A 23853-nucleotide genomic window follows, 5' to 3' on the forward strand; every position below is an offset into this window, starting at 1 on the left:
TTTAAATTTACCCTTAACTTTAAATTAAAAATTATAAAAAATAAAAAATCACAAGGTGACCCACAGTTGGGCCACCTTGTGACCCTTTTTTTTTTTTTTTTAAATGTTTTTCAATTTTTTTTTAATAAAAAGAAAATTGAAAGGTAATTTTGTCTTTTTAAAGGTTTTAACGAAAAAAATTGACAAAATGTGTAAATTGACTGCAATTAAAGGTTTAAAGATTCAAGTTGAGAGGTTTTGAAGTTTTAGGAAACTTGTCAAATTGCGTGGTAATTCAAGGGTTTAAAGTGAAGTTACCCCTATTTTTTATTTTTTATTTATAAATTTAATAGATTAATTATTAAATTTATAAATTCCTTCATTCACTATATGAAAATAATTGAATTAATAAATTTTATCACTTTTCTTATAAGATTCATGTTTAAATAGTTGTTTTGGATAGTTTGAAACATGTTCAGACAAATTGATTTCTTTGAACCTTTCTCAATTTATAAATAAATTGAGAGATCAATAGTCTCAAACCTTTGAGGCCTAGGATTCTAAATAATTCTAAATACTCATCTCGGAACTGATCCAATGGCATATGGGAGTGAGATAAGAGATGAACATGTAGCATTACTCCAAAATATCCTACCACGGAGGCCTAAGGTTCCTGGAATTGTTGATTTTCCCAGTAAATGGGAGCTGTTTGATTCTCACACAACATAATTTCCTTGTGGTTTCCATCTCTTTGAATATTATTTTGATCTTATCAATGTTTACCATTTTAATCTGCAGGCCTTCTTCTTCCTTCGCTTAGCCATGGCCTCAGACTTTGAGAAAGGTGAAAAAAAGAGGAGCAAGCTAGAAGAACCACCAGAAAGCAGAATGGAAAGGCTCCCACGGGAGCTTATCTTTGACATGCTTTCAAGGCTTCATATATCATCTTTTCTTCAGTTCAAGTCTGCATGCAGAGCTTGGCGCATGTTGGTACACGCATGGCTGTGAACAATCCATTCCCATCAGAAACCAGCTTTCCTTTGTGGAACTCCTGCTTGTAACGACAAGAAGGAAAAGGTGAAAAAGTTTCATGTGCCTTTCTGGGCTGCCATGCCCGAGTTTGATGTGGTAGGCTCATGTAAAGGTTTTATGCTTATCAGATTCATTATATAAGGAGGCTCTGTACATATATAATCATTTTACCAGGAACCACCAAGAGCTGCCTAAGCCCATGCAGTATTGGAATCAAGAGGTGCTTTCAGACTCGGTTTCATCCCGGAACCAAGGAATACAAAGTATGGTTAAGTTAGATTATCAGAAGAACGTAGACAGATACCGACATCCCTTCAGAGCCACTGATAGGGATTCGGAGCATGAAATTTTAACTCTGGGAAGCTCAACCTGGAGAACTATGGTACCTTACTTCCTTTCTAACTGGCAATCACCAGTCTTGGTTCAGGGAAGACTTCATTGGCTACACAGATACTGCTCGGGCAAGATCCTTTGTATGACTTGGCCGACGAGCAATTCCAGGACCTCCCAGCTCCTGATTGTTTTATTTTAGACAAGTCGCTATATCATCTGGCAGTTCTAGGAGGTTGTCTTTCTGCTGCAGTTTGTTGCAACTATGGGGAATTGGAGATATGGGTCATGAGAGAGAATGATGTGAAAGAGTCTTGAATCAAGAAATGCAACATAGGAACCTACATGCTTAAGGGACCTCAGGAGGATGTGAACTAATTCCTCAGTCTTTCAAAAACCATTTTGAAAGGCAGACATGTTCAAGTTTTACGCCTTCCGAAGAAAGATGGGATCTTGTTGGAGTACTATAGCAGAGCTCTGGTCTCCTACGACCCAGAAAATGGAAATTTTAAAAACCTCAGGTTCCGGGAAATACCAAAGTGGTTTCAAGCATTTGTTCATGTGGGTAGTCTCAACTGGATTGACACCTTCATTGAAGCATGAAGGCTGAAGCACCACCAAAATGGTAAAGCACCTCATGTACAACATTGGAAGGTTGTGAGAACAAGAATGAAGCAAGGATGTAAAATTTTATGTTCTATTCACGAGATATTCAAACATGTAAATGATAGAGCAAATAAGATTTTTCTTACATGCAGTTAAGCATGAGGGTTTATCTTTTGTAGTTCACTTTGATCAGAATTGTTGTCACTTGCCTCCAGCCTGGGAATTAGAATTCAGTGACCTTTCAATTTCCTCAAGAGAGCGCCCTTTAGTTTCAACAATGAAGTAATTGGCAAATATCGCTGCTAACAAGGAAACTCCACCAAAGGTAGCATAAACTGGAGCAACTCCAAATTTTTCCAGCAAGTCAAGGAAAAAAAGTCCTACCAAGAAATTGCAAACCTGAACATGATAAAATCAGTCTGAATTCAGTGGCAGCAGCATGAAGCAGATAAAGCAAGATAAAACATGTCAACACTTTAAAACAAAAGTGGCATGAATAAAAAATGACCACAGAAAGTGTGTTGGATGGCCATGAATACATACCCAATGAGCTGTAAAACTGAATCCCATTATCTTCCCACGCGTCCTAGTGCTGCTAAGCTCTGGTATAATGAGACCAGTAACTGGGCCGGCTCCAATTGCGAAGGTAAATATGTACCTAAAAGAATGTATGAAGGCAAATAGCATCAATGTGGATCTATTCAGCACACCCTATTTTTCAGATAAGAAAGAAAACATTCAGTAGCCATTTCGATGCTATCATAATGATTTCTCCACTTTGTATAAGTACATGAAGGTATAAGGCATCCTTAAGAACCAAAGCATTATCCTTCATTTTCCAAGAAGGATACCATGATTCATTTGTGGCCATGCTCATTGAAACCCACCTTTTTTTGTTCTTCCAAGCAAGCTAAAAATGCTTGGTGAAAGGAAGAAGAGCAGAAGTAATTAGTGAAGGAGCATCACTAGGAATGCCTCCATTAGAAGCACAAGTTTCCTATAACCTTAAAGGTGGCAAAGTGAGAAAATACTTACAGTACAGTTCCTAGTATTGATAAGTTGTGACTGAACTGTTCATCCAAAGGAAAACTGTTTGCGTACACTACAAGAAACATTGAAACTGCCTGCACGGAGAAAGTGAATTAACCAGGTATCATAATCCATATGGAAAAAAACAAATGAGGAAAATAGATAAGTTTAATAAAACTAAGGATACTACTAATATGAATACTTTTTTCTGCATATAATTTCCAGACCTCAAGAAAACAAAGAATCTTTCTCATCTCTCAAAGATGTAAAATAAACCCCCTCCACCCATGTGTGTGTATCCAAAATGATATTGCCTTTCATTCCCCCCATCATTAGCTTACTTTCTTCTATAAGCATTTCATACAAACTAACCATTCCTAAGTAGCTTCCAATCAAGAGCTTCTGTCTTCCTTGGTTATCAATCAAGTATAAAGCACAAAGTGCACCTGGAAATGATCAGCAGTTGACAAAGAATGAGAAGCTGTTATACTTAGAAACTTTTCTGACACAAAATACAGATTAGATCTCAAACCTGCAAGGTTGGTAAGTCCAATGATCAAGCTTGCTAAAGAACCATTTGTAACTCCAACATCTTGAAAGGTCAATGATGAGAAATAAAGAACTCCATTTATGCCTGCAAACTGTTGAAGTACAAATAGGGCACCTCCAATAAATGCAACTGCAACCAGACAAGAAGATTCATGTCTGTAAATGAGGATTCATTTGGCATGTAAAACTTGTAAAGCTTCGAACAAGTACCACTTCAAAATAAGAAGAAACATCTCTTTGAGCATTCTTATCCGGCTCCTTATTGCGGAAAAATCCCTACTTTGGGGAGCCAAAATGGTAAAATGCATGTTTTTTACTTTCCATCCGACTCCTTATCACAAGGAAAATTTGGGGTGCATAATCAGAGGTCCCCACCAGTAGGGAGAACTGTTCACTCCCCCATTGAATAAACACACGTAAAAAATTCAAACTTTCTGTCTCCTCCCTTTTTTTTTTACATTTCTCCTTTCCTGTTCTCTCTCTTTCTTCCTCTCTCTTGCATGCTCTCCCCAAACCCACAAAATTACCACTGTTCACTCCTCTCTCTCTTTTCATTTTCATTATGTTGCCTAGAGATATGCATGTGACTTTTGAATTGATAATGGTGAGGAGTACAAATTTTGAAAAATATGACCATTGGGAAAAGACCAATTTTCAAAAATAAACCGTTAGGAAAAGAGAATTTTTCAAATATATGAATGTTGGAGAAAGAATACATAAATTCTTAAAAAATAAGATTTAAATGGAATAGTGAAAGTGTATCCTAGTTTAAGGAGCCGGATGTAGGTGCTTTGGAAAAGTGGGTAGCTAAAATAGGAAAATGTAATTATTTTAGCTAAAAGAGTAAATTTACGGAGCCAAATGAGACTGCTCTCCAAGCTAGGCTGTGTCCTAACTATTTAAACATGCTTATATTTCTCACAATTTCATCCTCAATATAAATAAATAAAAAATAGTGGCCAGTTTTTATGCTTAACATTAATGTTCCTTTATTTCCAAAAACCACCTTGATACAACCTCTAGAGTGTGGCTCTTCCAGGAGTTCAAGCCATCGGCTATTCAAATCACTTCCGTCATTCTTGCTGACTGACTGGAATTCTTGAATTGCTTTTTCAACTTCAGATGATCCCCAAAGATCATTAATAACTGCTTTAGCATCATCGAATCTCCCAGCCTTCACAAAAAACAAAAGACAGCATTGAGAAAAGCCCACTGAGAAAAAAAAAAAAAAAAAACAAGATTTGGAATAATGAATGGATGAGTCCTACTTTACAAAGCCAGCGGGGGCTGTCTACCGCATACTGCATACCAAATATAAGAATAAATCCAGGAACACTTGCAATGTACAGTATCATCCTCCACCTGAAAGACATCATTTGTAAAAAGTTTATGCAACAGACTTTTTTTGATAAGTAAAAGTTTATGCAACAGACTTTTTTTGATAAGTAAAAGTTTATGCAACAGACTTATCCAAAAACTTATCAAAAACGGTTCCAGCAAGATAAAAAAACTATGCTTTAAAAACTCAAGATCTTCCAACTTCAATAGAAAATTACTACTTTCTGCTTCAAATTTAAATTCCATCGCAACCATTGTATGACAAAAGGATTGCCTGTATATGTGGGTAAGAAATAACTAGCACATAAAACACCATTCACCTACATCTACATGATAAACTGATAAACATAACATTGGCATATGGATTAACAATCATCTGTTCAAGGTCTTACAAATCCTAGCAGTTCCTGGCCTACTTTTCCAAAGCCACGATATAAACCTTTAAATTCTTGCAACTTTTAGACGAATTGATTTTCATTACTCTTATCACACAAAAAATGCCTACATATGCAGGTAAGATATAACAAATGGACAAATTTCACAGAAACAAAATGGAGAAGAACCTCACCAATGTGGATCATTGTCAGAGGGAATTCCCAAAAAAAGAGACGCAATAATCCCAAGGCATGTGCCAATTTGACATAAGGTTCCTAGTGAACCTCTATATTTTGTAGGAGCAACCTACAATAGATACAGGCAAAATAAGATGAGTAAAAAACTAAATGCGTATGATTCTAAAAATTCCTCACTCCAGATCCACTAAAGAAATACTGAGTACAGAAGTATGCTCACAATACAACACAATAATCAAAATAAAAAAACCAATCCTAAAATTAAGCATACATGTTAATCATATAAAGTCAGAACACTCTGAACAACCCTTCACAAGAGGCTATACCTAGTGATATAGTTGGCCCAAAGGCATTGTTCACACACATCAGAGAATCCCAGAACTAACTTTTTACAGCATTTTGGTGAATTCTAGTTGCTTAGTCTGATTCTTTCCATCCATGTCATTCATAAGTCAGTTTCCCATAATTTTTTATATATTTGACGAAAGGAATGCTCAATAACGAGCAAGAGTATGTAGAGGAAACATATTGAAGTTCCCCACTGATCCGCTTCTCCAGCAGCCTAATTTTAAATGGCAACACCATTATAACTAGGATGAAGATCAATAATTACAAGAAAATCAGTGTTTGAAACAAATGAACATCTAAAATGCAGCATAGTGGATTTAAAGTGGTACCTCAGATATATAAATTGGTACAAGAACTGTGTTCACGCCTATACCAAGGCCAACAAGAAACCTTCCCAAAAGCATTTCATCCAAGGAGTGGGCTTGCGCACTGTTACATATTGAATGAGTCACAAATTATACTTTTGGAACCAAATACAAGCTAAGATCAACGAGCTAAGATTGGTGCAAACAATACAAGATCAAAGGAGCAATGAGGTTCAAAGCCCAACCTCAAGAAAGAGATGACATGAACCAAATTGATTCAAGGAGTTATATATATTACCTTAATATGGCACCAAGAATCAAGGGTATTGTGTCGATTTGAAAAGTGCGACGACAACCAAGTTTATCAACCAACGAACCAGCACTTATGCTTCCAACAAAGGCACCAGCAATAAATATGCTAACCACAAGTCCCTCAAGGATTGAGTTTCCCTCAAAACCAAGTTCCCGTGCAATAGAGACAATAGGACCATTCATTACTCTGCAAAACACACAGTACACCTCCATACGGTTCATAAAAGCATCAAAACCAAATAATCATGATAGTCAGTCAGTCATTTTCAAAATGAACCATCAACTTTTGCTTTAACATCCAACTCAAACAATTGAAAACATTCAATCAAGTCACTTGAATCCATCCAGTAATCAAAACCTTAAGCAGCTATTATCCATTGGGTTCCCCGGAAGCTTAACAAAATGCACTCAACTAAGAACCAATATTGTCAAAGTTGAGTATTTCATTATCTTAGACACCGTTTCTTCAGGAAAAGAACAGCAAAAGACTGTTTTCACTTTCAAAAAATGCTAACTAAACAACATTGTGGATAATAACCCTAAAAAAAGTATACTGTTATTAGCAAATTGCCTTTCATTTGGGTTATTTTCAATAAGTTAACTTCAATTCAAAATCAACGGTATAGATGAGAAGTGTGCACAAAAGATGTGCAAATAAAACACCCAGATGAAATAAACACAAACATTTAGCTTCACTAAGGTGAGTCTTTCATTCTATCACAAAATGACCAGAATTGAAGCATCAAATTTGTAAAGTTTGATAATCTAAATATAGTAGAGAGAGAAAGAAACATAATTAAAGTATTTCGGCCTACATCCACACGGTAAAGCCTTTTCTTATCTACATCTTTCCTTAATCATTTTATTTCATACAAGACTATTTATAGAGAAAGAGTCTAAACGTTACATGTCTTTTCTACTTCTTCATTAACAACCATCGTGTAACTCTTGTTACTTCAACTCTAGTAACTCTTGTATTGTGAGTTCTTTTAACACTTTTCTTAATAAGGTTTACCAAAAAAAAAACATAGAGAGAAAGAGAGACTGACCCAATGTGATACCCAAATAGAAAATTGGACATAGAAGCGAGCAAAACGTGAGGAAAAGCAGGTAGCCATCCAAAATCAAAACTTTCACCATTTTTTTCTCTTACCAATAGTTCTTCACTCTCTGCAATATCACATACTCAAAAAATTAACGCAAACATAATACAATACTATTTAAATTAACCACAAAGCAAATAAATTGTAATATGGTGAGTGTAGACGACCTGGTTCCCGAGTTTCCAGCTCGGTGAGCTGCTTCTTTGCCACCCAAACTTTCGACTTACTGACCCGAAAACGAATATCAAAACAAAACGTTCCTGGTGGTTTGAGAAGAGAACTGGGAAATTTCGGATTTCGGCGAGCGGTTGTTATCGCCGGAACCGGACCGAGAGGTTGGTGTTGTACGGTAGCCACCCACATCGGATCACAGGGAGAGACAAATTTTCGTTAATCGATTCGAGGTCTTGATGATCATCAGCATCCAGAGGCATAAAAAAATGTGAGTGCCACGTCGGAGACACGTCATGGACCAGAAGGGCGGATCAAACATAATAAAATCTTAAAATTCCTTGTTGGAATCCACTTTGGCAAACAGTCGCTACCACACGGAAAATTGGGTTAGAGCCGTTGATGTGTTTTCAGTTCGTTTGAAGTGCTCGTTAGATGTAGTTTTGTCGTGGGCGTGGAAAATGCGTGAAAGATTGTAAGCAATGCCACGCGTACGTCACAGTTCGAATGGATAAGGGCGGCTTCCACTAACTTCACGTGACTGAAGCAATTCCAAAGGAAGGCTATATCGGACAAAAATTAACTATAAACTCGTCTGTAGTTAATTCTTATAGATTAGTTTAATAAAGTAACATGTTCTTAAAACATATGAAAATCACATATTTTCTTATTAATGCTATTTAAAAAGAGAGCCCCTACATAAAAAATGATGTTTTGCAGCATCCACTCATGTGTTGACACATCACCTCGTGCATTTTAACAAAATAAGATCAAGACATCAAATAACAGCAAACACACAACCAATCCACCAGCCTCAGTGCCAACAAACCCTCAACCAAACATCAGCGCTGGCAAGCATCCCACCGGCCAGCACTTGGCGTGACCCACGACTGGGTCACATCAAAACTAGCCGTGGGTCTGCCTAGACCATTCAGCGAGAGGAAAAAACTTGCAGAAGGAGAGAGAGACACGAGAGAGAGAGAAACCCCAATCAGCGAAACCAAAAAAAAACAAAACCCAAACTCCAAATCCCCTCTTCTTCCATTTAGCCATACTAAAGCCAAACCAAAAGAGACCCAACAAAATCAACAAAAATAATTTTGCAATCAGCTACTTCAACAACCCCTCTTTTCTGGTTGGATGGTGGGTCGTCGATGGGGGTGGTGCCGGTCGTTGGTAGTGGCGTTGGGTGCTGTTGGGCGTTCGCCAGACCCAAGCCGTGGGTCTAGCGTAGCTGCCTCAAACCTAGCCGGCCGTAGGTCACCCCCTCCGAGCACTTTTCTGCCAAACCTAGCCTTAAAATTTGATTCTAATACCTCAAAACCAATTTCTAATGCCTCAAAACTCGTTTCTAATGTCTCAAAATTCATTTTTAGATTCAAAACTAAATCATAAAGGGGAAGATTAACCCTGAGAGAAGGTTAACCCGTTTCTAATGCCGCATGCCGTGACTTAGCCATGGTTCGGATTCTCTCTCACAATCTCCGCGTCTCTCTTTCTCTCTCCCGTGCTTCTTTATCTCTCTCTCTCACAACATCTCTCTTTCTTTGTTAAGGGAGAAGAGTTGCCGGCCCATGGTTAAGGATAAGGAAGAAAAAGAAAGCCTTCAAAATCTAGTGTTTTAGGTTGTAGGTTAGTTTTGTGCATTTTTTGTGCTTTAGGTGATGTGACTTTTTTCTATTGGTGGCTGCAAAAGACCACTTTTGTAGCCCAACCGCATAGGAGGTTTTTCCATTTAAAAAACATGTATTTTTTATATGCTAAAAGACACATATCACTTTATTATACTAGCTTGTAAAAACTAGTTATAAATCTATCCATTTTAATCAAATGCGTATGTTACAATTCAAGTGTTTTTCACCTATACTTCTTACTTTATTAATAAAATTTCTCCCTCAACGATGTAATCCATTTGTTTCATGTTAGAATATTAATTGAATAATAAAAATTCGTTATTTTATGTTAATTATTCAAACCTTATCTTCTGTAATTCTCTTTTTATTTTAAGAGGAGTTTAAACCTATAAATGAGATGGAATATTACAATATTAATTAAATGATTAAATTTTTTTTTTTTTTTTTTATCAATTTAAACTTTTTGGAACAATTAATAATTTGAACAAAAATGTTGAAAAAGTAATTACAACACTTTTGTAATTACTCCCAAAATTGGAAGGTTGTGAGAAGAAGAATGAAACAAGGATGTAAAATTTTATGTTCTATTCACTAATATTCAAACATGTAAATGATAAAGCAAATAAAAATTTGCTTACATGCACTTAAGCATGAGGGTTTATCTTTTGTAGTTCACTTTGATCAGAATTGTTGTCACTTGCCTCCAGCCTGGGAATTAGAATTCAGTGACCTTTCAATTTCTTCAAGAGAGCGCCCTTTAGTTTCAACAATGAAGTAATTGGCAAATATCGCTGCTAACAAGGAAACTCCACCAAAGGTAGCATAAACTGGAGCAACTCCAAATTTTTTCAGCAAGTCAAGGAAAAAAAGTCCTACCAAGAAATTGCAAATCTGACACATGATAAAATCAGTCTGAATTCAGTGGCAGCAGCATGAAGCAGATAAAGCAAGATAAAACATATCAACATTTTAAAAAGAAAGTGGCATGAATAAAAAATCACCACAGAAAGTGTGTTGGATGGTCATGAATACATACCCAATGAGCTGAAAAACTGAATCCCATTATCTTCCCACGCATCCTAGTGCTGCTAAGCTCTGGTATAATGAGACCAGTTACTGGGCCAGCTCCAATTGCAAAGGTAAATATGTACCTTCAAGAATGTATGAAGGCAAATAGCATCAACGTGGTTCTATTCAGCACACCCTATTTTTCAGATAAGAAAGAAAACATTCAGTAGCCATTTCGATGCTATCATAACGATTTCTCCACTTTTGTATAAGTACATGAAGGTATAAGGCATCCTTAAGAACCAAAGCATTATCCTTCATTTTCCAAAAAGGATACCGTGATTCATTTGTGGCCATGCTCATTGAAACCCACCTTTTTTTGTTCTTCCAAGCAAGCTATAAATGCTTAGTTAAAGGAAGAAGAACAAAAGTAATTAGTTAAGGAGCATCACTAGGAATGCTCCATTCGAAGCACAAGTTTCCTGTAATCTTAAAGGTGGCAAAGTGAGAAAATACTTACAGTACAGTTCCTAGTATTGATAAGTTGTGACTGAACTGTTTATCTAAAGGAAAACTGTTTGCGTACACTACAAGAAACATTGAAAGTGCCTGCACGGAGACAGTGAATTGTAACCAGGTATCATAATCCAAATGGGAAAAAAAAAAACAAACAAGGAAAATAGATAAGTTTAATAGAACTAAGGATACTACCAACATGAATAATGTTTTCAGTATATAATTTTCAGACCCCAAGAAAACAAAGAATTTTTCTCATCTCTCCAAGATGTAAAATAAACCCCCTCCACCCATGTGTGTGTATCCAAAATGACATTTCCTTTCATTCCCCCCATTGGCTTACATTCTTCTAAAAGCATTTCATACAACTAACCATTCCTAAGTAGCTTCCAATCAAGAGCTTCTGTCTTCCTTGGTTATCAACCAAGTATGAAGCACAAAGTACACCTGGAAATGATCACCAGTTGACAAAGAATGAGAAGCTGTTATACTTAGAAACTTTTCTAATACAGAATAGATCCCAAACCTGCAAGGTTGGTAAATCCAATGATCAAGTTTGCTAATGAACCATTTGTAACTCCAACATCTTGAAAGGTCAATGATGAGAAATAAAGAACTCCATTTATGCCTGCAAACTGTTGAAGTACAAATAGGGCACCTCCAATAAATGCAACTGCAACCAGAAAAGAAGATTCATGTCCGTAAATGAGGATTCATTTGGCATGTAAAGTTTGTAAAGCTTCGAACCAATACGACTTCAAAATAAGAAGAAACCTTTCTCTCAGCATTCTCATCCGGCTCATTATTGTGGGGAGATCCCTACTTTGGGGAGCCAAAATGGTAAAATGCTTGTTTTTCACTCTCCATCCGACTCATTATAAGGAAAAATTTGGGGTGCATGAATAGTGCTCCCCACAAGTAGGGAGCACTGTTCACTCCCAAATGACAAAAAAATAAAACAAAACAAAGAATAAAAATTTCGAACTTTTTCTCAACTATTTTTTTAAAAAAAACATTTCTCTTTTCCTGTTCTCTCTCTCTCTCTCTCTCTCTCGTTCTTTCTCTTCCATGCCCTCACCAACCCCACAAAATTACCGCACTGTTCACTCCTCTCTCTCTTCATTTTCATTATGTTGCCTAGAGATATACAAATGACTTATGAATTGATAACGTACCAATTCTGAAAAATATTACCATTAAAAAAAGATAAATTTTCAAAAAAAAGACCATTAGGAAAAGACAACTTTTCAAATATATGAATGTTTGGGAAAGAATAAATAAACTTTTGTGGTTACATAACCACGGTTCATCAATCAAGTCAGGTTATGAGGCAAATTCCACTAAGAGTTGAGTCCAAAGGTCGCCCCCAGTTGTTCTTAAAAAATAATATTTAAATGAAATAGTGAAAGTGTATCCCTAGTTTAAGGAGCCAGATGTAGGTGCTTAGGAAAAATGGGTAGCTAAAATAGGAAAATGTGATTTTTTAGCTAAAATAGAGAGTAAATTTCAGGAGCCAGATGAGAATGCTCTCCAAGCTAGGCTGTGTCCTAACTATTTAAACATGCTTATATTTCTCACTTCACCCTCTGTTAAAAAAAAAAAATAGTGACCAGTTTTTATGCTTAACATTAAAGTTCCTTTATTTCCAAAAACCACCTTGATACAACCTCTAGAGTGTGGCTCTTCCAGGAGTTCAAGCCATCGGCTATTCAAATCATTTCCATCATTCTTGCTGACTGACTGGAATTCTTGAACTGCTTTTTCAACTTCAGCTGCTCCCCAAAGATCATTAATAACTGCTTTAGCATCATCAAATCTCCCAGCCTTCACAAAAAACAAAAGACAGAATTGAGAAGAGAAGACCGAGAAATAAAAACAAGATTTGGAATAATGAACGGATGAACCCTACTTTACAAAGCCAGCGGGGGCTGTCTACCGCATACTGCATACCAAGTGTAAGAATAAATCCAGGAACGCATGCAATGTACAGCATCATTCTCCACCTGAAAGACATAATTTGTTAAAAGTTTACGCAAAACACTTATCCAAAAAACAGCTCCAAGAAGATTAAAAAAAAAAACTATGCTTTAAAAAATTCAAGATCTTCCAACTTCAATAGAAAATGGCCACTTTCTGCTTCAAATTTAAATGTCATCCCAACCATTGTATGACAAAAGGAAATGCTTGTATATGTGGGTAAGAAATAACTAGCACATAAAACACCATTCACCTACATCTACATGATAAACTGATAAACATAACATTGGCATATGGATTAACAATCATCTGTACAAGGTCTTACAAATCCTAGCAGTTCCTGGCCTACTTATCCAAAGCCGCGATATAAACCTTCAAATTCTCGCAACTTTTAGATAAATTGATTTTCATTACCCTATCACACAAAAAATGCCTACATATGCGAGTAAGATATAACAAATGGATTACAAAATCCCCAGAAACTAAATGGAGAAGAACCCCACCAATGTGGATCATTGCCGGAGGGAACTCCCAGAAAGAGCGACACAATAATCCCAAGGCATGTGCCAATTTGACATAAGGTTCCCAGTGAACCTCTATACTTTGTAGGAGCAACCTACAACAAATACAGTCAAAAGAAGATGAGTAAAAAACTAAATGCGGATGCATCTAAAAATTCCTCACTCCAGATCCACTAAAGAAATACTGAGTACAGAAGTATGCTCACAATACAACACAATAATCAAAATAAAAAAATCCATCCTAAAATTAAGCTTACATGTAAATCTTATTAAGTCAGAACACTCTGAACAATCCTTCACAAGAGCCTATACCTTAGTGATTTAGTTGGCTCAAAGGCCTTTTTAACACACATCATACAGAATCCCAGAACTCACTTTTTACAGCATTTTGGTGAATTCCAGTCCCTTAGTCTCATTCTTTCCATCCATGTCATTCATAAGTCAGTTTCCCATAATATTTTATATATACCGGCAACAGGGTTACAGGAATGCTCAATAATGAGCAAGAGGATGTAGAGGAAACATATTGAAGTTCCCCTATGATCTGCTTCTCCAGCAGCCTAATTTTAAATGGCAACACCATTATAACTAGGATGAAGATCAATAATTACAAGAAAATCAGTGTTTGAAACAAATGAACATCTAAAATGCAGCATAGTGGATTTAAAGTGGTACCTCAGATATATAAATTGGTACAAGAACTGTGTTCACACCTATACCAAGGCCAACAAGAAACCTTCCCAAAAGCATTTCATCCAAGGAGTGGGCTTGTGCACTGTTACATATTGAAGGAGTCATGAATTAAACTACTTTTGGAACCAAATACAAGCTAAGGCCAACGAAGCTACGATTGGTGGAAACAATGCAAGATCAAAGGAGCAATGAGGTTCACAGCCAAACCTCAAGAAAAATATGACATGAACCAAATTGATTCAAGGAATTATATATATTACCTTAATATGGCACCAAGAATCAAGGGTATTGTGTCGATTTGAACAGTGCGTCGACAACCAAGTTTATCAACCAAAGAACCAGCGCTTATGCTTCCAACAAAGGCGCCAGCAATAAATATGCTAACCACAAGTCCCTCAAGGATTGAGTTTCCCTCAAAACCAAGTTCCCGTGCAATAGAGACAATAGGACCATTCATTACCCTGCAAAACACACAGTATACCTCCATACAGTTCATAAAAGCATCAAAACCAAATAATCATGATGGTCGGTCAGTCAGTCATTTTCAAAATGAACCATCAAATTTTGCTTTAACATCCAACTCAAACAATTGGAAACATTCAATCAAAGTCGCTTGAAGTCATCCATGAATCAAAACCTTGAGCAGCAATTATCCAATGGGTTCCCCAGAAGCTTAATAAAATGCACTGAACTAAGAACCAATATTGTCAAAGTTGAGTATTTCATTATCTTCGACACTGTTTTTTCAGGAAAAGAAAAACAAAAAAACTGCTTTCACTTTCAAAAAATGCTAACTAAACAACATTGTGGATAATAAGCCCAAAAAACGTATACTGTTATTAGCAAACCGCCTTTCATCTGGGTCATTTCCTATAAGTTAACTTTAATTCAAAATCAACGGTACAGATGAGAAGTGAACACAAAAGACGTGCAAATAAAACACCCAGATGAAATAAACACAAACATTTTGCTTCACTAAGGTGAGTCTTTCATTCTATCACAAAATAACCAAAATGGAAACATCTAAGTTCACCAAAAAAAAAACCCAACATAGAGAGAAAGAGAGACTGACCCAATGTGATACCCAAATAGAAAATTGGACATAGAAGCGACCAAAGCGTGAGGAAAAGCAGGTAGCCATCCAAAATCAAAACTTTCACCATTCTTTTCTCTTACCGATAGTTCTTCACTCTCTGCAATATCACATACTCAAAACATTAACGCAAACTAAATACAAATGCTTACTAAATTAACCACAAAGCAAATAAATTGTACTGTGGTGAGTGTAGATGACCTGGTTCCCGAGTTTCGAACTCGTTGAGCTGCTTCTTTGCCGCCCAAACTTTCGACTTACTGACCCGAAAACGAATATCGAAACGAAATGTTCCTAGTGGTTTTGGAAGAGAACTGGGAAATTTCGGGTTTCGGCGAGCGGTTGTTATCGCCGGAACCACACCGACATTTTGGTGTTGTACGGTAGACACCCACATCGGATCACAGGGAGAGATGAATTTAGTTTTTTTGGAGGACTTAGTGAACGTCAGCATCGAGAGGCATAAAAAATGGGATTAGGAAGGATCTACTGAGTTTGTGAAATTTTTGGCGGTCCAAAATATTATTTATTATTTTATTAGTAGTGCACGTGGTACAATAATGATTATTGAATGTAAAATAGACAGCCTAGATCTGAAATTTAGAAACCGGAATTCTCTTAAAAATTTTAGTGGATCTGGATCATAAAATTGGAGGTATGCTACCGTACAATATAATACTAACATTTGGCTCATATTTAGTGAGAGAGAGAATATTGAAATTCAAATTTCAAATTTCAATCCTCTATTTCATGTGATTGTCTATCTATTACGTCACTAAAAATAGGCCAAATGGGGTGCTTCAACAGTGAAGCACGCCGGCCGTGATTTTTTATTATTATTATTATTTTATTATTTTAATTTTTTTGAAAAATAAAAAATAAAAATAAAAAATTTAGCATGGCGTGCTTCACTGTTGAAGCACGCCGGCGTAAGTTGTATCATGACTCGGCCAAATGTGGTCATTATATTGCACTAGAGCATTTCTCTAAAAAATTTGAGTGCCACGTCGGAGACACGTGATGGACTAGAGGGAGAGGAAGGATGAGAAATGCTATAGTACAATAAAAATATTATTTTTGGCTCATAAAAGTCTTAGGTAGCAAAAGGCTACAGGCCCATCAATGGGTGGGGCCAGAGCAATTACGAATGGGGCCTATGACCTCTTGTCACCTATAACTTTTATGGGTCAAAAATAATCTTTTTATTGCATTATAGCATTTCTCGATGAGAGATTTTTTTTTTTTTTTTTTTTTTTTTTACATGTCCACACAAAGAAAGTGGGAGGAGGGATTCAAATTAGTGACCCCCGCTTCATGAGGCGTGATCCACATCCGACTGAGCTACCCCTTGTGAACTCTCTCGATGAGGGATTAAGGGTTGGTATTTGCTTCAGTCTTATCGTCAAGTAGAGTTAATGGACCCCGCCCTTATGTAACGTATGCGTGGCATTGCTTATATGCTAAAGAGTTATATATGTTAGAGTATCTCCGGCATAAATAGTTACTAAAAAAGTATAAATTTTTAATTTTGCTATTCATCTTTTAATATACACTCCAACAGATTATATATTTTACTCTTTATTTTCTTTAAATATTATTTTGTGTGGGAGAAAAGTCCTGCTATGCGGAATAAAAAAAAAAAATTACGAGTTAATATTTAGTTTATAATACCTCAAGGGCAAGGCTTAGGTGCGGTAGTTCAAAACTACCGCACCATGCTGTAGTCCAAAACTGCACCGTTTGGTGCAGTTTTGGGCAATAAACAAATAGTTCTTTTAAAGAAAAAGAAAAATATTCAAAAACTAAAAGTATTAAAAAAATAGAAGAGAAAAAAAAAAAAATGAAAGGGGTGGAGCCACCCCTTGGCCAAAATGGGGTGGATTTCCATTTTCCTCCTTCAACTTTCTCACATATTAACTTGCCTTTCCATTATCCTCCTCCAACTTTCTCAAGAAAGTGACAGAAAATTGGAAGCCAAAAGGAAAAATTCAAAGAAACCCAAAACTCAAAAAACCATGAGGTCCTTGTATTTCATTCCACCAGCAACACCCATTTCAATCTGGACCACCCCAAAGGCCATGAGGGTGGATCTTCGTCGATTCCGGCACCGGTGAAGGCTATCATGTGCTTTCTTTGATTCCCTTTTCTTCCTGATTTCCTTTGAAGGCATGGATTCTATGGATCTGATGGAGACTTTTGGGTACATGGATCTGGTTGAAACAATGATTTCTTTGATCCATGATGTATCTTTCAACAAAATCATGAAAACCCACTAGAGGATAATTATCAACACCAAGAGCAAGAACATGCACTGAATCTACAAGAACATCATGATCAACTGCTGTTTTTATTTTTAATTCTTTCTAGTTTTTAGTTTTTTTAACTTTTTTAATTGTTTTAATATTTTTAATTATTAGTTTTTTATATTTTTTAATTCTTAAATAATTGTTTGTTATATTTTAAAAAAAACCTATTTTTTCCCAGCCCAAAACTGCACCGTTTGGTTCAGTTTTGAATTTTTCCTTCTCAAAACTGCACCAAACGGTGCAGTTTTGGAGTACTGCATGGTGCGGTAGTTTTGCACTACCGCACCTAAGCCGAATCCATACCTCAAAACTTATTTTTGGATTTAAAACTAAAACCTATGAGTGGAAAGTTAACTATTTAGGGATGATATCATCTAAAAGGGATTTTATCATCATAAATTTGGTGTTAATATCTCAAATTTAGTGTTAATACCTCAAATTTGGATTCCCCTTTAATATCTCTCTTCTTCTTCTTTTTTTTTTTTTTTAAAAAAAAAAAAGGTCAAATGTCTAACGCATGAGGCAGCCAAAAATCTCTATTCGTGGGAGAAAGTGTGAAAGAAAGAGGAGGAGAGAGAGTAAAAGAAAGAAAGAGAGAAAAATAATAATAAACAAAATTTATAGTGTGAAAGTTTACTATTCATACTAAAAGAAAAAACTACATAATAGATATTATGCTGGAGATAAAAGAAATGCTAATAATAGTCATATTATAAAAGATTTGCATATTCTCTCATATATGCTCTTAATCCAAAAATACATTTTATCCTCTCAAAATTTTATCACATTTTTACTTTTTGCTTCAAATATTTAAAAATTGGCAATATATTCTAACTAAGTTTTCTAAATTTTCAAAAATCATTTTCGTTTTCTCCAACCGACAATGGCTAGTGTGCATTGCACATATATCTTTTGGTGCAAACTTCTCAAAATTGCTCTATGATACACTCGTTGAATTTCAATTTTTTTTTTTTTTTTTTTTTTTTTTTAAATTTTAAAGATTGGGGGCAGTAGCTTGTCGAGTAATGCTAAAGACCATTTTTTTTATCATCTTTTTATCCTCCTAAAGCTGATATGGCTTTCAAAATCATTATTAGATCAAAATTCAAGTATGATTTATCTAAAATTTAATGATGATTTTGAAAGCTATATAAGCTTTAAGATAATAAAAAGATGGTCCCTAACATTACTCGTAGCTTGTCACCCCCCATTCTGGTAAGATGGGTGGCTAAATGAGGGTGACTCGGCTATCCCAAAAAGTTTGGTGTGGTTTTAGCCTCTGTATTTGACCCCTTAAGGGTGATTTTTCACTTTTATTCCGACTAAATGGAGTTGGCTCAGCCATGCCTGCCAAATCAAGTGGCAGTAGCCATTATATTTTTTTTATTTTTTTATTGAATGCTAAATATTATTCTGATATTCTGTAGATATTATTTTTAAAAAAATTAAAATTTTTTAAATTTATTTTAAAATTTTGCACGTGGGCTTTCTTCCACCGACAAAAAAAGAAAAAAAAAAATGGTACAACTTCAAAAAGGAGATAAAATGTATTTTTTCTTGCAGTATTTCACTCGCTTTCCAGGCCCACGTGAAAACTACATCAACCATAAATTCAAACGAGCTGAAAACACATCAGCGGCTTTAATCCAATCTACAAACTTTGCAACGTGTCCAACAATTTGAACGTGGTAGCGACCGTTTGCCAAGGTGGATTCCATCAGCCATCAGCCAACAGGGTATTTTTAAGATATTTTATTATGTACATTTTTTAAATACTATCTATTTTTATAAAATTAAATACCCAAATATGTTATATCGACTTTTTAAATAACGAGAAAAAGAGTCTCCATACACATCCAACATCTAAGAACACAGTATTATATTGTGATAAAATACGAGTAAATAACATTTGAGTGGGTTATGATTTATTAGTCTTTTTCAATAGGGGTGGGTATTGATTCGATCGGTACTGTATTGATAGGAGCATTTTCGTCTACCGATTTGTAAAAGTTGGTTAAATCGATTAATTAACTAACGTTATATTGACAATGAATAGTTTCGACTTTTTCAATTAGTAAGTTAAGTCGATTACAAGTTTTTATGTTAAGATTTATCATTTGCAATGTAACTACAAAATCAGTAACAAATATGTTTTATAAATGAAAAGAAAAAGTAAATTTATGTAATATAGACCAAAATGACAACCCAGTTGGACAAATACAACAAGAAAAGTTACAAGATAAAATTTAAAATTCACTTTAAAAATTAATTAAATCTATTAACTGGTAGTATTTTTATTCTGCCTACCAACCACTAGAAGTCGGTTATCGGCCAATGACGGTTCGGTGGTGGTTGATAAGCAGTCGGTAAGTGGTAAACGGTTAATCTGCTCATCCCTATTTTTCAATTATGTCTTTTATTATAATTTTTTTTGTTAAATCCCAATAAAGAAAAAAATAAATAAATAAAAACCCCATAAAAATGAAAAAATAAAAAAATAAAAGAAGAAAATAAAAATACATTTATAAAAATTTATGAGGGTAGAATAGATATTTTATATGTTAGCCGACATTCATTAAGTTTTTTTTTTTTTAAAAAAAAAAATCATTAAAAATAGATTTTTCCTTAAAAAAACACAGAGAGATTTTTGAATTTGACGACAGCCTTGGGAGGTGAGTCCAAATCAAATTTTGACTAATTTTCCCTGCATGTCGGCCAGCACACAAGCAAGGTCCACTGCAAATCGGACTTCTGGTTGACTGCCCGAACCGGTTTCACTTTAGAAGGGCCGGTCACCATAAATAGAGGAGCATTAGCCGGAGAAGCTGTACGGCTTAAATACTCACACGTGGAGGTTACACCGTCAATGTATATGCTTTATTGCTATCTACATAATTCATAGAGAATTATATCTACGTGCTATCTACATAATTCGCATAGAGAATTATATCTACATAATTCATGAGGGTTTTAATTAGCTTGATATGCTAAATTTCAGGTTATTTGGATTAGCTGCTCTAAAAAAACTATGATCTAGATTTAATTTTAATTTTTTTGTTACCAAAAAAAAAGAAGTTAAATTTGAACCGTAAAAAAAATTACAACAAATATATTGTAATTTTTTTTAGGCTTAAATACTATTTCAGTACCTGTGGTTTGCACCAAAATCAAATAACCACCTAGGTTTTCAAAAATGTCACAAATGGTACCTATAGTAAGCCAATAAACTAGCGGTGTCAAAAATTACCGGGAAACCGGAACCGAAAAACCGGGAAACCGGGGTCCCGGTTTCGGTTCCGGTTTGAAAAATCCAAAAACCGGGTATCCCGGTTCCGGTACCGGTTTTTGGTACCTAGTTTTTACCGGGAATACCGGAACCAGGTTTCCATTTTATTTAATAATATTTATATATTAATATATATATATATATATTATATATATTAATATTTTTTACACTTAGGTTTAGGTTTAGGGTATTTTAAAAAATTAAATTTTTATTTCTAAGGCCCAAATAGGCAAAAACATTGATTTTTTTAGGATTTTTGGACTTTTTTAGGTTTATTTTTTAATTATTTGGAACAATCACAACAAAGCCCTTTAATTTAGATAAAGAAACTAATATATTTTTTTTAAAAAAAATTGGCTAACTTATGAAAAAACAAATTGGCTTATTTTAGGCCCAATACCTAAAATAAGCCAAAAAACCAATTTTTTTAAAAAACCGGTTACTGGACCGGGTAAAACCGGAACCGGCAGGTAACCGGGACCCCGGTTAATCGGGGTTCCGGTTTCGGTTCCGGTTTCTCAAAATTGAGAACTGGGGTACCCCAGTTCCGGTTCTGGTTTTGGCCAAAAACCTGGACCGGGTTAACACCCCTACAATAAACCCACTTGATACTTCTGTCAAGTTAAATTTTTTAACAAAACGCTACGTCACTTGTATACGTGGGCACCCCATGGCGTAGTACCTAAGTTTTTGGGTGCCATGTCATATTTTATTTTTTTTTTAAAAAAAAAACAGTGGGGTGGCTAGCCACCCCGTTTGGCTTGGGGGTGGTTCGGCCACTTCCAAACAACCGGTTTGGGAGTGGCCGAACCACCACCTTAGGCCAAGGGGTGGTTTAGCCACCCCCTTGGGCCGAACCCTAAAAAAAAAAAAAAGATTTGTATGGCAGGTAACTCAAATCCAATTCCACAAGGGTATCAAATATTTGGTAATTAAATGAAATGCAGGACTTAAGGCTAAGAATTATTATGTTATTAAAAACCAACCAAACTTTCTAAACAAATGTGAAATAATATGTTTGTTAAGAGAAATGATTGATGTCAATAATTTGTCCATATTTTTTCACAAATTCAATAGATCAACCATTAAATTTGTGAGGTCCACCATCAACTTATGTGGGGTCTACATAAATCCACAAATCTAATGCTTGATTATTAAGATATATTAGTGGATGCCTTTTGTTTTTTATTTGAAAAAAGTATTAAAGAAATAAAAGTGAAAATAACTTAGAAGAATCTATAAATAATACTTACCACGTTGATCACTAAATAATTAAATTTGATTGTGGTTAATGTGACAGTACCACGTACACTATCACATCAGTTTGTAAGTTTACGTAACACTTTTCAAACTAGTCACTAAGTAATTAAATTTGATTGTGGGTAGCATAACAGTGTTAAGTGAACTATCACTTAAGTTGATAATAAATTAAATTATCCCAAATATTTTGCTTTGTAGAGTATTAATTCTCATGGACACTGATATGCATTACATGATATTGATTTGCACCATCCACTTTAGACAACGGCCTTGTTCTTTTTAGGTAATAAAGTTTTGAAATTTTTCATGTAACCACTTAGCCATAATTGTGTTGCTACATTTTTCATGTGACCACTTAGCCATAATTGTGTTGCTTTGTAGCAATTCGAGACAATGATTATGGTATAATACAAGGACACCTGGGGGTTGATTGGTGTAATCTATAGTTATCATGAGTTTTTGTTCTTTATTCATCTCATGGGTCCGCCAAATTATGAGTTATTTCACTATATCTAATGGTCAGAGACATTTTGTGTTTCTTTTCAACCTAAATTGTTTATGGAAGGTTTTGTATTTGTGTTGATGTTCAAGGGGTGGATAAAGGCAATTGGGATGCACCTATTGATGTTCGAAATAAGAGGACGGGTGGAGGGGTGAAAGTTCGAGATGCGAAATGATTTGTATTGGCTTCAACTCAACATATAGATCCGCCCCTTGATTCTAACGAATTATTTTGGAGGGCAATGTCCTAGAAATTGTGAATACTTTGCATCAAGAAGGATTTAGTTGGTATCGATATAGACAATTGATTGAGGATATCCGACTCAATCTAAATAGCCTCAAATTTTGATTCGTAAGGCATGTCCGAAGGAAAGTCAATGAAACAACTCATCGCCTTGCAAAAGCAGTATTTTCTTAGTTTATAAAACAAGTTTAGATAGCATATAACCCCATTTTTTTCCAAAATATTATACTTGCTTAGCAACGACCCGTCAGCATATTCTATTGAAAAGAAACATTTTAATAAAAACATTTATTTAGGATTTTGATAGCACAACTAAAAGTGTTTCTTAAACCTCATTCTAATCGATGCATAAAGACACGGATAAGTATTTAAACGACAAATTATGTAGACACTCTGCCATATAGCATTAAATGGACAACTTGGCAGGCCATCCTCCGAGGCTCAAAATTAGGTAGAGAAAGAGAAGAAGCTTCTTATAGCTATATACTTTAATGCGACAAATCATCACCATTATTTTACACCCTTTACGTATCTAGCCCTCTGAATATCAAAGCAATCTTAAACAAATCGTGGGCATTTGTGCCACTGTTTAACTTACACCTTAATCATGTGTTTTGGATCATGGTTGGGTTGAAACCAATGCCTCTATGCCTATGCCTCAAAAAACAAGATTCTTTTTCATTTTCCTCGAAAATTTTGCAGATCCTGTCAAAATTTTATTTTATTGTATTTAACATTATGAGTATATAATGCACTTTCATTCCACATTTATTCCACTAGACTTAGTCTAACTGTGTCCATCAGCCGTTTCGTTTATTTTTATTTATTTATAATAATAGTTGTTAGGCACTACTACATCAACGCAATAAAATAAAAGTAAAAAAAAAAAAAATGATGGTATATATACATGTAGCCATGTCAGCTAAATTTAAATGGCAACATATTCACAGGGCGGGCGATAATATACATATTATTAGATCTATAAAATTAATTTTGAATCAACAATTATGGGATGGAGAGGATCTACATGTACCTTAACAAAAATTGGAGTAATGCCGTAATGGTATATACTATATTTTTATTTTACTTAATTGATGTGGTATTGTCAATTAGTTTTAAAATTTTTAAAAAGATAAAAGT

At 35.1% G+C, this 23853-nt stretch overlaps 2 protein-coding genes and 1 pseudogene across 12 annotated transcripts; 1 reads left to right on the top strand and 2 right to left on the bottom strand.

The window, feature by feature from the left end:
* Positions 1-569: 569 nt before the first annotated feature.
* LOC132180429 (putative plastidic glucose transporter 1) lies at positions 570-7987 on the bottom strand. Of its 7 annotated transcripts, XR_015912080.1 has the most exons (14): positions 7671-7984; positions 7450-7570; positions 6387-6587; positions 6113-6212; positions 5432-5544; positions 4794-4887; positions 4543-4699; positions 3509-3655; positions 3349-3422; positions 2983-3071; positions 2491-2605; positions 2094-2346; positions 1687-1826; positions 570-1604 (listed from the first exon to the last, which is right to left on the bottom strand). XR_015912080.1 is itself a non-coding variant. In XM_059593245.2 (12 exons), the coding sequence occupies exons 1-12, from the start codon at positions 7864-7866 to the stop codon at positions 2149-2151; spliced, it is 1605 nt and encodes a 534-aa protein (XP_059449228.2). In that variant the 5' UTR covers positions 7867-7984; the 3' UTR covers positions 2012-2148. The 7 variants fall into 7 exon arrangements, 1 of the variants encoding a protein (XP_059449228.2); XR_015912082.1 differs by lacking the exon at positions 1687-1826 and having other exon boundaries at positions 570-1030; XR_015912081.1 differs by lacking the exon at positions 1687-1826.
* Positions 802-1944, top strand: LOC132180430 (F-box protein At3g07870 pseudogene; annotated as a pseudogene).
* Positions 7988-9812: 1825 nt separating the features above from the next.
* LOC132180427 (putative plastidic glucose transporter 1) lies at positions 9813-15600 on the bottom strand. 5 transcript variants are annotated; one of them, XM_059593241.2, is made up of 12 exons: positions 15318-15600; positions 15096-15216; positions 14284-14484; positions 14006-14105; positions 13313-13425; positions 12742-12835; positions 12500-12656; positions 11359-11505; positions 11206-11279; positions 10837-10925; positions 10345-10459; positions 9813-10199 (listed from the first exon to the last, which is right to left on the bottom strand). In XM_059593241.2, exons 1-12 carry the CDS (start codon positions 15568-15570, stop codon positions 10002-10004), a joined length of 1662 nt encoding a protein of 553 aa, XP_059449224.2. In that variant the 5' UTR covers positions 15571-15600; the 3' UTR covers positions 9813-10001. The 5 variants fall into 5 exon arrangements, 4 of the variants coding, with proteins under 4 accessions (XP_059449224.2, XP_059449225.2, XP_059449227.2 ...); XM_059593242.2 differs by having other exon boundaries at positions 10109-10199; positions 10310-10459; XM_059593244.2 differs by lacking the exon at positions 9813-10199 and adding an exon at positions 10654-10721 and having other exon boundaries at positions 10370-10459.
* Positions 15601-23853: the final 8253 nt, after the last annotated feature.

Source organism: Corylus avellana, chromosome 5 (genome assembly GCF_965113065.1).
Source record: "Corylus avellana chromosome 5, dhCorAvel1.hap1.2, whole genome shotgun sequence".
Lineage (NCBI taxonomy): Eukaryota > Viridiplantae > Streptophyta > Magnoliopsida > Fagales > Betulaceae > Corylus > Corylus avellana.